The 16554-nt window shown below is 39.9% G+C and overlaps 1 protein-coding gene across 2 annotated transcripts in view; it reads left to right on the top strand.

Annotated features, from left to right (window-relative positions):
• The window catches only part of ABHD5 (abhydrolase domain containing 5, lysophosphatidic acid acyltransferase), a 33505-nt gene extending 23975 nt beyond the window's left edge, over positions 1–9530 (top strand). For both annotated transcript variants that reach the window (XM_055321115.1, XM_055321113.1), the window contains exons 4-7: positions 1036–1190; positions 3703–3814; positions 6525–6711; positions 7279–9530. In XM_055321115.1, the coding sequence (XP_055177090.1) occupies positions 1036–1190; positions 3703–3814; positions 6525–6711; positions 7279–7368 (544 nt within the window). In that variant the 3' untranslated portion in view covers positions 7369–9530. The remainder of the gene's footprint in view (positions 1–1035; positions 1191–3702; positions 3815–6524; positions 6712–7278) is intronic.
• The last annotated feature ends 7024 nt before the right edge of the window (positions 9531–16554 follow it).

Here is a 16554-nt window from a genome sequence, read left to right as displayed (position 1 = left end):
ATAATAGCTATCTGTGTTCATGTTCTGGTTTCAGTTATGACTTAGGAAAGGGACCTTAGAATCATTCATTGTCAGTTCATCCTTGAGAAGGTTTTGGTGGCATTTGTTGGCCTTTTTGGTTATAGTTGAGTATCATTTGTATCATGAGGACCTTTATGCCTTATTTAGGATCTGTATGACATAATATCATGATGCAGGCACATGGAAGTATTGTTGATAGCTTTGGTTTTCCGTCATCAGGAAGAGGTTTTCATAAGATGGAAAAATAAAAACTATTAGTGATACAAAAACAATTTTATATAAGATTTGGAAATTTTCTGTCTCTGTGGTCAGTAAAGAAGAAAATTAGGAAAGGGTTAGGAACAGAGTCTAATGTCAGTATATCATGATATTGTGTGTAGGGTAGATACGCTCCTGTTCACCAATCTAGAATCCCAAACTAGGGGAAATTTCAGCCCATATTATTACATTATCTCTGTGTTTGTGGAAAGTTCATTTAAAAGTCCTTTTGAATCCATCTAAAGTGCTAATGCCTCTTACATTTTTAGAATGATTGATTCACAGGGGTAACTGTTGTTGGTGTCCAAAGCTATTTTATAAGTGTAATATTAATCTTCAGTGATTTCTGCAGTGTCAGCCTTGTGCTATATGCAACCATTGGACTTTTCTGAGTGGACAGTGATCTGTATTCTCATTGGAGTATAGCTTCAACAACAACAAATACCATTCCTCAAGAGTAGCCACATGGTTATGTGCCCTTCCACACACCCTTTATTATCCACATCTACATATATGAAAAAGGATGCTCTCTTCCTACCATACACCTCTCAGATCCTACCAAATCTGCAAGTTTACATGTAATAAGAATATGATGAAAAAAAGAATGTGATGTAATTGGTCAGCCATTAGTCTTCTCTTTAATGTGAAGGTTTTTGAAGGTGGTTTATGCTGCCTTTGCTTCATAAATTGTGTTAATTCTTTAGAGTCCTAGGGTGAGTTTGCCAAATGAAATTATATCTGTTCTTCCTTCAACAGGGTTAATCATCTCATTTTAGTGGAGCCTTGGGGTTTTCCTGAGCGACCAGACCTTGCTGATCAAGACAGACCAATCCCAGTGTGGATCAGAGCCTTGGGAGCAGCACTGACTCCCTTTAACCCTTTAGCTGGCCTCAGGATTGCAGGACCCTTTGGTGAGTGCTTATATCTGTATCCTAGGAAAGCAAAATGTTTAGATTGGTAGTAGGGGAGTATTTACTGATGGCCATTGTTAGAGTCTTAAAAAACAAACTGAATCTTTCTCTCCTCCTCCTCTTAATTACTAAGTTCCTTTTTTTCCTCCTCTAAAAAGTAACAGTCCATGCATCAAAATAATGAAACCAGGATAATCTCAAAGAGGAATCTTTATATGGCAAATATTGGAATTAGCAAAACTGAGAAGGTGGGAAATGCTGCCGTTGGGGTTAGTCAGCCCAGGGTATGGGGAGAAGTGCAGCATGTTGACTTGTTGGGGACATTAGAGAACCTTTGGCTAGTTGATGATACGCTGCTGGCAGATCACAAAGCCTGACTTGATTGCCCATGGGGATAACATGTACATATGCTCAGGTCCTCAGATTTCTTTCTTGCCCCATAATGTTAGAATGTTAAGAACATAAAATCGTCCTTTTCCACAGACATTTTAGGGACTCCTGATTAGTGTTTCTGGTCATATTTTACCAGTGTTTAGTCTCTGATGTAATTTTATTTGATTCTCAGCTCCTCTGTCTTCACCCAAAGCCAGGGGAATTTCCTTCCCTCATTGTCACCAGTGGTGATGGTTTGGACCTCCACTTTCCCTCCTATAATTTTGTATCAGTGAGGAATGCTTTTAGCTGCAAGTAGCTGAATACCTAAGTGGTTTAAACCATAGGACCTTTCATTATTTCCTTAACAAGAAGGCTAGAGGCAGGTGGTTTTAACATTTGTTCTAGTAGCTGGCTCATTGATGTTGAGGTTTGTGTCTGCAACTGTGACTCTCTTGATCTTTTTCCTCTTGGTGGTTGATGGCTGCTATGGCAAAAAGCCTCCATTCCACAGAGCAGCACTCTGAGCAAGAAGAAAGGAGAGAGGGGATCCCTGGGTGGCGCAGTGGTTTGGCGCCTGCCTTTGGCCCAGGGCGCGATCCTGGAGACCCGGGATCGAATCCCACGTCGGGCTCCCGGTGCATGGAGCCTGCTTCTCCCTCTGCCTGTGTCTCTGCCTCTCTCTCTCTCTCACTGTGTGCCTATCATAAATAAATAAAAATTAAAAAAAAAAAAGAATTTAAAAAAAAAAAAAGAAGAAGAAAGGAGAGAATAGAAAATGGTCTTCTCTGCATAATGCTTTATCAGGGAAGACAGCCTTCCTTGGAAGGCCCCAGCAGGCCTCCTTATGTCTCTGTGCACCCCTAGTTCTTCCACTAGCAAAGAAGAATACATTTGTGTAGCCGATCAATTATCACTTGTTGCCAGGAGCTGGAGTGAGGGGCCCACTTTCCTGGGCATGTTGCTGCCTAACTGATAGGTAAGAGTCAGGTTCTGTTAGATGAGAAGAGAGGCATGGGGGTAGGGAGGGAGTTGGAATAACTGCTGCGGAGGGGATAGTAGATTCTGCTACCTACCCTCTACCCAGGCCCGGCCCCTCTTTGCTCTCATGCCTCTGTTTGGGATAGGGAGAGCCTTGGACTACACAGGGATTGGGTTGGTGACTACACCATACTCCCTCAGTGCTCTGACAGCCTATCTTCCTCACCCCTCCTGGGTAGAGCCACTCCTCTTAGGTGCCTGGTCCTCCTTTGATGGGCTAGTTAAGAACTTCATTCAGTCTGTACAGTCTTGATTGTGCATGATTACAGTTATACAGGGAATAATTAAGGAAAGAGTTACAGTATGAAAAGAAACTAGGGGACAGTGGTTGGGGAGGGAGGGTACCTGGGAGGGGCCCTCTCATGCCATACCCTCTGTCTCCCACTATTGCTTGTACATGGATGGGGTTGGACATGATCTAGAATATCAGCATCATAAGCATTCTCCATGGAGCTGTACAGTTCCTTCAGAGGTAGGAAGGAAGACCAATAAAGAAGTTAGATCTTGTTAGAGTAATGGGCAGTGATAACAGAAAGGGAAACTGGCTAGCCCCTGGAGCCCCAAGAGGGAAAATAGTGACCAGATGGAGGCTTCTACTCTTCATCCTTTTTCCTCTGGACAAAGGATGCCCTACCTCTCACCTCACAAGTGCATGGCCTTAGCCACGAGGATTGACAACATCCTACGCAGAAACCCTGGATTTATTTTTCCACAGAAAGACTTGTGTATTCCAGTTTACTTCATTTAAATACTAATGTGTTAAAATTTGTGGGAGGAATACAAGTTAAGGTAACTCAAACTGCTCTGTTCACCTGCCATATTTAATAGAATTTATTTGCCTACAAAGACAAGTCTTAGAAAATTAACTTGTATGTTTTGGGCTCCTGAAGTGCATCTATAAGGCAATATACAATACTCTTTACCTCTTATTTTAATTCTTAGGGAACTTGAGGAGAGCAGCTTCTAGGATCTGTGCTCGTTTCTACCTAAAATATATACTTAAATACACGTAATTTTACTCATTCTATAAGAAACACAAAACCTTTCTGTTAGTCTGTCAGTAAACTATAACTTAAAACATTTGTTTTCTGTTATGTAGGCTTAAGTCTAGTGCAGCGTTTAAGGCCTGATTTCAAACGCAAGTATTCTTCAATGTTTGAAGATGACACCGTGACAGAATACATCTACCACTGTAATGTGCAGACTCCAAGGTAAGGATTAGGATTCTGAATTTACCCTGTTAGTGTTTTACACTTTTGTGTGTATGGGAATACTCTAGGAGATTTTTATTAGTAGTTAACTGACTAGTACTTCTTAATTTACACATGTATTCATGGAGTGCCTACTACGTAAAACAATTGTTTTACATGTTACAAACTGGATGCTAATGAAAGACTGAGAAGCAGGAGAGGTCCTGTCTTCCTCAGAATTGCTTATGGATAAGTTGAGGAAGCTTTGGTCCTGGACCTCTGAGAGGTGGTTAAAGTTGAGAGATGAAGAAGAATTTCAAATAAAACAGCATTTCCACACCGAGTATGCATGTTCTACAAAAAAAAAGGGGGGGGGGCTGCTGAATTAAATAAAAGTTAATGGTTTTCTGTACTGTGGATCTTCTTAGAAACTTTTGCTATATGCCAAAAGGGTATTTAGTCTCCCAAGTGTCTGGGAGATGCCATTCAGCATGGTTCCAGTTCACATGATGACTACACCCCTCTTTTGCTGAGCCTGTTTTAGTGACCCTGGATCAGCATGAGAAGCACTGCTGCAGTGAGTGAAGAGTGAGTGAGGCCTGGAAGATGGGGGAGGGGGACTTTACAGGTGTTTTGACAGTGATTAGAAAAGGGGAGAAAGAAGGAGGAAGAGCAAGAGCATGTGAGCCCAGAAGCCACAGGGAGCAAGAGGGCCAAACAAAGGTGTTTCCTGTTTTTTAAAATATATGACTTATGAACATTAGATATAAGGTACCAGTGGAGAAAGCCTGAAGATAGTAGGGAGCTGGAAGGAGCCTGGAAGATAAGACCCTGGAGTTGCCAGGGAGAGGGTCTAGCAGGTAGTAAGCAGAGAGCTCTGCTTCTCATGCTTCATGGTGTACCAGAATTACTGGGGGAGCTTATCCAAAATGTGATTCCTGAGCCCTGTTCCTAAGACTAACTCAGTGGTTCTGGGCTGCATCTTTATAAATGCTTCAGATGATTCCTATGTAGGTGGACCGTAGGCCACACTTCAGGACCTCGAAGTGGTACTTCAGCTTTTCCAGGCTTGAGACTTGGGTACAAAGCCAAAAGACTCAGGGCAGAGCCAACTTCCCTCACTGTTGGCAGAGAACACGCACACCTGCTTTATTAAAGGGTCGAGGCTGTGGCAGCTATCAGGATGGAGCCAAAGTCTTAGTCTTTTCAATACTATACAGTAGAGATTTTCTGGAGTGAAGGAGGCTGGAAAGGTTGCGGTCCTGAAGACATTTGACGTTTTATGACTCACTAGGCTGGGTCTGGTGTACTAGGGCTTCATGCTCTACTGACTTGTTCCAACAGTATTTAGTGGTCAGTCCCAGGTACATCATCTGTTTTCTTGCTTGGTCTCTGTGCTTATTCTTTACTTCCATTTCAGGATTACATGTGCCTATGTAGTGGTAGTTTATTGTCTTTCTTGTGATTGAACTTAATTCTTCATAGCAGACAATTCTGAGTTATTCCTAATATTGCAAGGAAACAGAAGTAACAGCAGAGTGGATCTATCCTGGCAGTTTGCAAAGTGTTTTGTGTTCTTTTATGTGATAATCAGTCACGTGTGGCCACAAGAGAAAACACAGAGGCTCAAGAAAGCAAAGTTTATTATACTCACAGGTCCTAGAGAGGGGGGTCACTGAATGCCAGGAAAGGGTAACAAGGAAGCACCAGATTTTGGTCAGGTGGCAGAAAACAGCAGTGAAGAGAAAGCTGAGGCCAGAACTTTTATTGGGGGGGGGGGGGGCTCTTTAGGAAAGGCAAGGCAGGGGCATACGACAGTTTAAGATTGGGTAGTTGAATAATTTGGTGGGCTCTTAAGATATAGGGATAGTTTCTCATTGCCTGGTAGCTGTGGCCCTAGGATAATGAAGGCAGAGGAATGTTGCCTCCTGGATGTGTGGGCGTACTGGAGAGGTATGGCTCTGGATTAGTTAGTTGCTACATAACAGCCACGTTCCCAGTTGAATTCTTTGCTGTGTCTCCAGGAGACACAGTCTCTCTCTAGCTAAAAAGGTTTTTATAAACATGAAACATGGGACGCCTGGGTGGCTCACCGGTTGAGTGTCTACCTCGGCTCAGAGTGTGATCTTAGATTCCAGGGATTGAGTCCCACATCGGGCTTCCCTGCCTGGAGCCTGCTTCTCCTTCTACCTGTGTCTCTGCCTCTCTCTCTCTCTCTCTCTCTCTCTCTCTCTCTCTCTCTCTCTCATAAATAAGTAAAAAAAAAAAAGAAAAGAAATCTCTTTATATGCAGAAAATAATATAAATACACAAAGAATACTTAATCTGCATTTCTTCTTATCTTGGTATTGGTTTTTTACTATTACAGGTAAAAAACTGGTGCCATGCACATGTTGAAAAGCTACCTTCTACATTTGAAACAAGTTACAGTGAAAAAAACATTTTAACTCTCCCCATAGGAAATTTAATAATGATAAGGTTGCATGTTTGATTTAGAAGAGGGTGACTTTTAATTATCTAGAGTTTAAAGCATCCTCGTTTTTCTAAAAGCATATATCTTCCGTGGGGTTTGTTTCTTACACTTTCTAATAGAAAATATTAATTTTCTGTTTAAGCTGAGGTTTGTCTTAAGTGAAGGGAGAAACTAAGTCTAAGTGTTTTCATGGAGGTGGGGGTACAGTACACATTCTTCCCCAGAAATCGTATGTGTTTTGTTTTCCTTTTCCTTAAGTGGTGAGACAGCATTCAAAAATATGACTATTCCTTATGGATGGGCAAAAAGACCAATGCTCCAGCGAATTGGTAAAATGCACCCTGACATTCCAGTTTCAGTGATCTTTGGCGCCCGATCCTGCATAGATGGCAATTCTGGCACCAGCATCCAGTCCTTACGACCACATTCATACGTGAAGACAATAGTAAGTGTGTGGCTTAGTTTGGGTTTTCAGTTGTAGGTGAAGCCTGCTGTGTTATGTTTGCCTTCAGTGAGATTTCAGTTAGTCCCTGTGCTTTCAGATCTGAGTTAGAACAGCAGCCTGCATCAGGACCTGATGTCACTTGTGATGAGGGACAGGGCTTGCCCCACACACATCTTAATGTCTAAACTGGCCGTGCCTGTCCCTAGAGCTATGGCATCTCTGAGGTGGAGAGGAACATTCCAGTGGCACCTGACCAGCTCCCACCTCACAAGGCAGTGTTTTCTCACTTGGTTCATTGGATCTGCTGGCCCTGTCATTACTAGTCAGTTTAGAATAGTTTTTTGCATATAAGATTTTAGCAAGGCCCAATAGATTCTTCTCTTTATTCTTGGATTGTTTATTTGATGGATATACATGAAAGTTACTACAAATCAGTGTTGTTCATTGTTTTATGTTTTATTTCTGTATAGCTGTTCTCACTTTCATTGCTAAGTATTTTTGCTTATATCATTGTGTTTTACTAAATGCCTTTGCTCACTGACCTTCCAACTCCTTTTCCCTTCCCAGGCCATTCTTGGGGCAGGGCATTATGTGTATGCAGATCAACCAGAAGACTTCAACCAGAAAGTGAAGGAGATCTGTGACACTGTAGACTGAGCACGCTGAAGAGAATGTGGGAGAGAGAGCCTGCAGACTGACATAGTTTCTCAGCAATACTGTGCATTCTACCGTGCAGAGTGAGGAATACCACAAAAGAACCAGGCAGGCTTCTTTACTGTACTTCGCACATATTTTCTTTATGAAGTTCCTGCTTGCACATTTAATCCAGTTAGTGCCTTCTAGAAGAATGGCTTTCCTTTCTCCTACACAAAATTGAAATATTCAAGAGTCTCTGAATCTAATTAGCTTTAATAAAAGGTTATTTGTCCCTCTGCTATACTGAAAAATTGTAATTTTTCAACAGAAATTTTTTTTATTTCTATCTATCTTTGCTATGTCAGGTACTTTTTATATTTCATTCTATATTGCCAATTTTAAAAAATGATTACTGGGTCTATAATTTTATATACTGTAAAGGTGCACTTTATTTTCTTTGCTTGTATTTACCTTGTCTAATAACTGATATAGTTAATCACAGTTTCATGTGTTTTTATGTAAAAAGCTATCACTTGTTTAGAATCTTTCACTTCATTTTTGAAATGGAGTGAGGAGACAGCATTTTGGCTAAAAAGATGGGAATTGATCACTAGCATTAATTTTTCTGATTTTCCTCTGTTGTCTAAGGCTACAAAGCCATGCTCAACATTTTAAATGTGGTCCATCCTGATGTATCTGCAGCAACAGAACTCCTTGAGATCTTTTATATGTGAAATAATTCTATACTTTCAGGGAAACATGACATTAGTATTTAAGTGATTTAAGTACCTAAAAGCCTTAACTAAAAGTTAGTCCTTTCTTCCCCCATTAATAAGATTCTTTTCATGAGCCAGGATGCAGCATAAGGAACAAATTGCCTTCTGAGGGGATATTAAGACTGCTATCTTCCAGTAAGCCGATCATATATTGTCATTAACCTCTAACTCCTGTAGATGGGTGCTAAAACTGGATTCCATTTTTAACCACTAAAATATAAAAATAGGTGGTGCTATTGCATCTCATGGCACCAGAAATGAGATAGCACTTGGTTATTGGGTTTTGTTTTTGTGTTTGAGGTTTGTGTTGATTAAATAATATACATACTTGAAGCTATGTATTATAAGAGCTATATAAGATTGATTGAACTGTTTGACAATAACTACCATCACGTGTAACACTTTCTTGCTGTTTTAAAATGGGGAAAAACTTTGAAACTGTGAAAGTTGCCATGTGGTAACTGGCTGCTGAGAAGACCCTCCGAAAAAGAAAATTGAATAGGACTGTCATTAACCAGGCTTCTTTGCTTCATGTTTTGCTAACATTGCTTGTCTAGGAGAAAGGTGGTTATGTAAATAAAAACAGTGAACTAGAGCAAATAATGATTTAATGTTTTTGACTATTGTGTTTTTTAGATGGTTAATTAAGAAATCTAGTTAGGAAATATAAGATTGAATCACTGTGGATTAACTGCCAGAAAGAGCAACTGTTCAGTTTTCAACATTGTCTTCCCTACAAAGGAATAGATAGATAGAGTGAAGCGCAAGAGATAGCTTTCCAGTGAACAGTTTGTCTCAGTTGGCACTTTAGCTAGGTAACTGCAGAAGGTAGCATGAGAGCGAAGACATGTTGTCAGATCTCTCAACCTAAGAACAAAAGTAGCCTGTACTTTTCAGTTAGTATCTTAGAGTGCTAGCTCCAAACCTTTAAGTGGTGTACAAATAATTTGGGTAATATTTTTGTATTTTTGACACACTCTGACTCTTACTTGGGTAAATGACAGTTTTTACTTGCACAGCAAGGTTTCTTCGAAGGAAACTTGGTCCCAGCTTAGTAAATAGAGTTCCTGGCCACAGATGTGTCAAGTGATTCGGGAAAAAGTTGTACCCAAATGTCAAGTGGAACTGATTTTCCTACCAACTGATTTTGCTTTATTTGAGATATATTGTCGTAATTCTTTTTAGAAGTTAAATTCTCCCTTGGGTTATAGAATATGTAATTTTGTGAACATTGAGCGAGCAGAGAAGGTCAGAATCCTCAAATTCCTAAAAATAAGTAGGTGCTTAATGTTTTCTTAAAAATCTATTACAGTATTGATCTTTGCTAAATTATGCACAATGTACTTTTAACTTTATTTTGCAGAATAAATTTTATTTTGATAGTTGCAACAAGTCAGCTGCTGTATATTTTCTTGAGTTTTTGGTATGGCCTCGTCTGTTTATACTAGTTACTCATAAGACCGTGGATCCAGTGTGGGTATAGTGACACGTGTTGGCATTGGGTGGGAAGGCTACTCTGCAGTATGCCGACCTCCATATGTGGTGGTTCCTGTGTTCATGTACCCTTAGTGTGATGTCTATTTCCTTCTAAAACTAATTTTCAAGAGAAAGTTTGCCTAGAGTTGGTTTCAGAATATTATTTAGAAAACACTTTTGAAGTGTCTCTGTTTATGTAGATATGTTATATATGTGTATATGCATATGTATTATATATGTATATAATTACATATATATTACATATATATAAAGGGCGTAATTATGTGGAAGAAAACGAAGTTCAATCCATTTCTCATACTGCACAAAAATAAAATCTGAATAGATCAGAGACCCAGCTGTGAAAATGAAGCCTAAATAAACTACAAGAAGATGTGTATGAAGGAGGGAATCTGAGAGGAGGGAATATAATAATCTGAGAGGAGGGAAAACTTTCCTGTAACTGAAAATCCAGAAGCAATAATGGAAAAGTTTGCATCTTTTTAAAAAAATTTTTATTTATTTATTCATGAGAGAGAGACAGAGATACAGGCAGAGGGAGAAGTAGGCTCCATGCAGGGAGCCTGACATGGGACTTAATCCTGGGTCCCCAGGATCAGGCCCTTGGCTGAAGGCAGCATTAAACCGTTGAGCCACCTGGGCTGCCCAAAAGTTTGCATCTTTAACTGAAGGTAAGAGTTTTGGATGGCAAAACAAAAAGTTATAAGGTAAACTGGCAAAAATATTTGCACTGTTTGTTACCGAGGGTCCACATAGCTCTAATATATGAGAAATTTTAAAACTTTAAGAAGAATAGGCAAAAAGATATGAAGAAACAGTTTCTGGAAAATAGAATGCAAATAGCCCTTAAACATAGGAAGGTATGCTTACTAAGAGAAGGGCAAATTTCAACTACTAAGATACCATTTCTTACCTGGTCAGGTGGGGGACAATCCAAGTTACACAATACACTGCTGTTGCTGAGATAGTGGGGAATCCACTCTGAAAATTATAAATTCCTATGAATGGAATTTGTTAATAAATAGCAAAATTAAGTATGAATTTGTTCCTTATCTGGGCAGTCTCACTTCTAAGAATCTATCTGAGACACCCTGGCAAAAATCTGAAATGGTGTATGCACAAAGATCTTCATTATAACATGATAGCCACTAAAGATTGGAGGCCTTCTAATTCTCCACTGAGGGCATTGATGGAAGAACCAATGGCACATCCGTAAAATGGAATACATAGTAGGGAAAGGAAATGAGGATTCTTTCTGTAGACCATTCTAGAGTTACCTCTGGAGTAGAGGAAGTGAAGAATGGGATCTGTGGTATGCTACTTATTGTGCAGGAAAGGAGATGACAAATGAAATTTAATGCAGCGGAGAGTGTGTTAAACCAATAACTAATAAATCAGTTCCCTTTGTGGTAGTTTTAGGGAGCTGGACAGGGATGGCAACTGAATCTGTATCTTGTTTTATACTTTTTACTTTGGGATCCTTCAATGTTTTCTAATAAAAAAAAGAAAAGCAATTCTTAAAACTAAGACAAAGTTAACTGTATAAAGCTGGAGGTAAAACCACATATAGAATTTCTTCAAGTGACTTTAAAACCCACATTTTGTCTGCACTTCCCTAAGGAAATATATCCAACAGACCAAAAAATCACACAGAAATCTTAAACTGCATTCAGTATTTTTGTTTTTAACAATGAGATTGGCATCATCAGTTTGAAACTGTGTTGATGATAAAACACATATATTTATTATGTAAATGGATTACAAACCAAGATTCTCAGCACAAAAGAAATACAAGACTCAAGTAAAAACTGATTGTATATTTCAATTGGAAATACCAGTAACATGCTATGATTAATTTTTCTTTTTCTGAAAAACACATATTACATAGTTTTGTCCCCTGAAAGTTCTTGAAGCAGTCACAGCCCAGTGGTGAGGCCCAGCCTGGCACCAAGATTGTCTCACTAAAGGGGCAGGGAAAGGATAAGATGAGGCTGGACCATCTTGTGCTTGAAAGCAAGGAACCAATCAGAGTAAGGTCATGTCAGAAGGACCCAGGAGCCAACTTAAAGGCTCCTGTTGGCCAAAGATGGAGCAATTTGAGCATATGAAAGGACAGTGGATTGACATACGAAATATATAAAAATCCATGAGATCATAATGATAGTTAAAAACAATAGATCACCTTTGGAGGTTCCTAGGGTACCAACCCATTATTTTTAAAATTGCTAACCGGAGAAATGAGACTTCTTGACCTCTTTTGTATATCAGGTTAACTGGATAAAGGAAAGTTCTTCACTTGAGAATCATAGCTAAATGCCAGAGAAATGATAGGATTAAGAAAGCACCATTTGTCACTTCTAGTGAAATAATGGATCTTGGTTGCTAACAGTGTTAGATGAAAAGTTGATGGAAAACATTTTGTTGAGTGGCTCATGTTGATAACCTGCAAACTTAGTGATCAATCTTAGCGTTACTAAAAAAGGAACAGCCAGAGGTTAATGCCTCCAATGTGTTTCAATAGCAAGGACCCAACACCAGCCACAATGAATTATTGGCTAACACAAAATTGAACCTGAATGTAAATCAAGCTTCCACATCTATGATCAGTTTGTAAACACAGTATTGAATATGTTAAACAGCACACCAAATCCAGAATGTAGGAAATTCCATGGGACAAATAACCCAGTTTATTCAACAAGTTGAAGGTGTAAATGGATGGTGAGACTTAAAGACTGAGGGAAGCTTAAAGAACTTGTTTGAATCCTAATTGAACAAAAAAACATTTTAGACTTTTTTTGAGACAAAAGTTTAAGATGGATTTGATAGCAGATATTAAAGAACTACTAATTTTGTTGGGTGAAATAATGGCATAGTAATTACGTTTGTTGTTTTTTAAAAGCCCTTATCCGAGGATCCCTGGGTAGCGCAGCGGTTTAGCGCCTGCCTTTGGCCCAGGGCGCGATCCTGGAGACCCGGGATCAAATCCCACGTCGGGCTCCCGGTGCATGGAGCCTGCTTCTCCCTCTGCCTGTGTCTCTGCCTCTCTCTCTCTCTCTGTGTGTGTGTGTGACTATCATAAATAAATAAAAATTAAAAAAAAAAAAGCCCTTATCCACTAGAGATACACACTAAAGTATTTGTAGTTGAAATTATGACTGGGATTTACCTAAAAATATTCTAGGAAAAAAAGGGGCAGGAAATAAAATGAGCAGAATGTTGTTATGTTGAAGCTAAGGGACAGAAACATAGGGGCTTATGTAGGGGTTTATTATTCTGTTTTACTATGCATGCTTAAGCATTTATATAATAGGAATTTAAGGATGGAAGAGAAAGGGAAAAGATTGGGGACTACCAGTAGAGACAACTTTTTTTTTTTTTTTTTAAAAGAAAGAGCGGACAAGTGGGTAATAGCTAGAGGGGGATCCTGATGAATAACCCAGCAGAGAGTGGGGGAAGATGGTGCCACAGGAGAGAATGGTTGGGGTGATATATTAGCAAAGCTAAGAGCAAGTAGGAACTCTTAGATACTATTGGTAGGACTGTAAATAGCATTACCCCTCGACAAGTAATTTATAATGGCAAAATTATAAATGCTACCTGACACAGCAGTTTGTTTGCAGTGTTCAATCTTACAAATACACCAGCACCAATGTGCAAAGATAAATACAAGATTTTCATTGCAACATTGTAATATTAAAAGTCTGGAGCTCAGGGCACCTGAGGGTTAAGTGTCTGCCTTCAGCTCAGGTCTTCATCTTGGGGTTCTGGGATCAAGCCCCAAATTTGGCTCCCTGCTCAGCAAGGAGTCTGCTTCTTCCTCTCCCTGTGCCCCTCCCCCTGCTCGTTGTCTCTTGTTTTCTCTCAAATACATAAATAAAATTTTAAAAAGAAATGTCTGGGGCCCAATATTTGATTAAATTCCAGTATATCCATATATCAGTATATTATATAGCCTTAAAAATGAGGTAAATCTCAATATATAGGTATCAAATCTTCACATTGTATACCTGAAATTTATTTATATGCCAATAATAATGAAGCCGAAAAACATAGGTACATCCATAGATAGGTCTATCAATGACAGTATGGAAAATTTTCAAAGTAATAAAAACAAAGATTTAAGAATAGTGTGTATATAATGTTACACACATAAATAAACATATGCACACATGAATAAATACATATAGAATAATATGTGGCTCTGAAATCATGTAAAGATGTACTTTCCTGCTCATATAAATGGACAGTTTGGGGAGGATAAATATGTACCCAAGTTGGTTGGCAGTGGTAAGCTTTGAAGAAGGACAAGTGTGTTTTGTATGTTCTCGTAATTTTAGATCCTTGTGCATTCGTTATGTTTTGGTAAAAATATATAAATAGAAAAAAACCTTAGTTAATAATAGTTAATACCAAATATTAGTTAATATTAGTTAATACCAAATAGGTAAGAAAATAACTAACAGGGCCTTATACACCAGTTGTGGTATTATCCCCCAGAATGGAGGCAGAGGGACAGGTGTTCAGAGTTTGGAAGGCTATAAGCCTCAGTAATTTAATTATCAAAAATTAAGCTATAAAGTCATAATTGGTCTGTCTCTGTTCTAAAATAGAAACACAGTCTCAACATGAAACTGCCCTCTTCATTTGTTTAATTTTGCTTAAACTTGTTGCAAGGGGCACCTGAATTAGAGTATCTCTGTATCTCTGTATTATGCTCCACATTTTTTTCTCTCTCCCCATCTCGTATGTACCACCATATCTCCTGCTATTTTAATGTTGAATTAGAAGTGATTAAAATGTATTTGTCTATTTTCTGGCTATAGCCTGGCTTTAGGATCACTTAATGAGATCAGCTCCCAGATTTAAAATTGAAAAACATTCTAAGCGAGTGTTTTTTTAAATGAATGGGTAAGGAATGTTATTACACTATATATTTTAATCCAAAAAAAAAATTCTGGGGGCGCCTGGGTGGCTCAGTGGGTTAAGCATCTGCCTTGGGCTCAGGTCATGACCCCAGAGTTCTGGGACTGAATCCTACCTTGGGCTCCCTGCTCAGCAGAGAGTCTGCTTCTCCCTCTCTTTCTGCCTCTCCCCCCTACTCACTCTCTCTCAAATAAATGAATAAAATCTTTTTAAAAAATTCTATATGTTCACTTAAGGCTTAAAAGATTTCTGTGACGTGCCCATTAATTGAAAATTTAGAATAACTCATGCCTTGGGTCACTTGGCTGACAGATGTGAAGGCTGAGAGTTCCAAGTCAGGTTTACCACATCTTATGACACTAGACACTTGTCATGGAGACAGGTATGGAGAGCTAAATGACCAGGCCTATTTTCTCCTTGGTGAGATCAGATGTGTTAGTCACAATGACCAAGGTAGAGAATAAGTGCCTCATAAACATGACTGCTATGTTCATCATGTTCATTATGACGTGCTGCTTAGTTTTATCTATGAATTTTTTATAATTGGAATGTACAGCAATGGAAGTAGCAAAACGTGAGGACCAGGATGCCAGACACAAATGACTGGTATTTCACCTTCCCGTGCCAAGCAGCTTGCTATCTGTCTGCTGATCTGTGAAAACCCCAGCAAATCTTGAACACGTATCACTTCAAGACTTGAAAAAGCTTCTCTCTGTGCAGTGGGTGGGGCATCAGAGTTAGGGGACCTAGAGGGTCAAAGATGGTGGAGGAGGGAGGCCTGGAGCTACCTGCAGGAGACCACTGATGGACAGCTGTCCGGTCTCTATGTGGCCCTCTTCAATAGCAAAGTTTTCAGTGATGATCTTAAGGGTGAAGCATCTCCTCTTCGCTTCTGAATGACCTCTCAGCTTCATGCGGCCAGGCACGGGAGATGTGAGCAGCTGACGCATCCTCCTTGGCAGCCAAAGAGATACTGCACTCAGAGCAACGAGGATCAAATTTGTGTGTCTGAGTCATCAAGGCTGCTTGTTACAAACGCAGAGCTGAGGCATTACACCCAAGAAAGTCTGGTTCTGTAGATTTGTGGGCAGGACCTGGGAATCTACATTTTCAGCACCCCGCCCCCCCCCCCCACACCTTCCCCTCAACCCATCTCTTCACTACATCTGACGCAGACATATCCATTGTTTGTTTGTTTCATCAGGTAGTTACTTGGGTTGGACTCAAACTGCAAACGCTATGTCTTGGTGGCAGCTGAGGTCTCAGTTCAATTATTTTATCCTTAGCTGTAGTCTGCCAGAAATTGGGGCAGAGATTATATTCAGACTCTGAGGCGCCTCTGTCTGGCTCCCTCCGTTCCAGGACTCTCCCTTCATTTTGCTGTGGCTGTGCTTGCCCTGAACTCTGTCCTCTGGATCTTGAAGCCAGAAAGACTGGTTTTCCACCAGAGTTCTGGGCCCCTCCCTACCTTGTGGCCCTGAGTGATGGCCTTCTTGAAAGAAAGCTAAGAGTCGTGAAAAAGCTGTTCTCCACTCCTAGTATCAAGTCCTTTCCTAAATCTGCTTGCTTTTGTTCATTCTCCAGGCTTTCATGTGGTATTTCCTTTATACTGTCCAGTGGGCGTTTGCTCTTAGCAGGTGCGCTGCTCCCCAATAAGACCTTCCCCAGCTGTACTGGCAGCAGGGGTCCCGTTTTCCAGGGTTCTTTTGTACAAGTTTGAGACTTGGCTAGGTGGAGGCCTGTTGTGCTGTAAGACACACATATTATTTCTGTACTTCTTTACTTACCATCCGCCTGTTGTGGCCACATCTAGCAATCTGTGGATGTTTCACTTTACTGGAAAAATAGAAGAATTAGCCAAGGCAGGAAAAGTGGTATGGTATTTGCACTGTTTTTAGAGAAGAGGCCCCACACTTAGCTGAGGTGAAAACCAAATATAGTTTGCAGTCAATATCCCCTCTGGAAACCACCGTTTCTGTCTTATCTCTCTAAAGCTGCTTTTTCTTTTTTCTTT

The sequence above is a fragment of the Nyctereutes procyonoides genome, unplaced genomic scaffold, assembly GCF_905146905.1.
Source record: "Nyctereutes procyonoides isolate TBG_1078 unplaced genomic scaffold, NYPRO_anot_genome, whole genome shotgun sequence".
NCBI lineage: Eukaryota > Metazoa > Chordata > Mammalia > Carnivora > Canidae > Nyctereutes > Nyctereutes procyonoides.
This window is presented reverse-complemented; position numbering and strand designations above follow the sequence as displayed.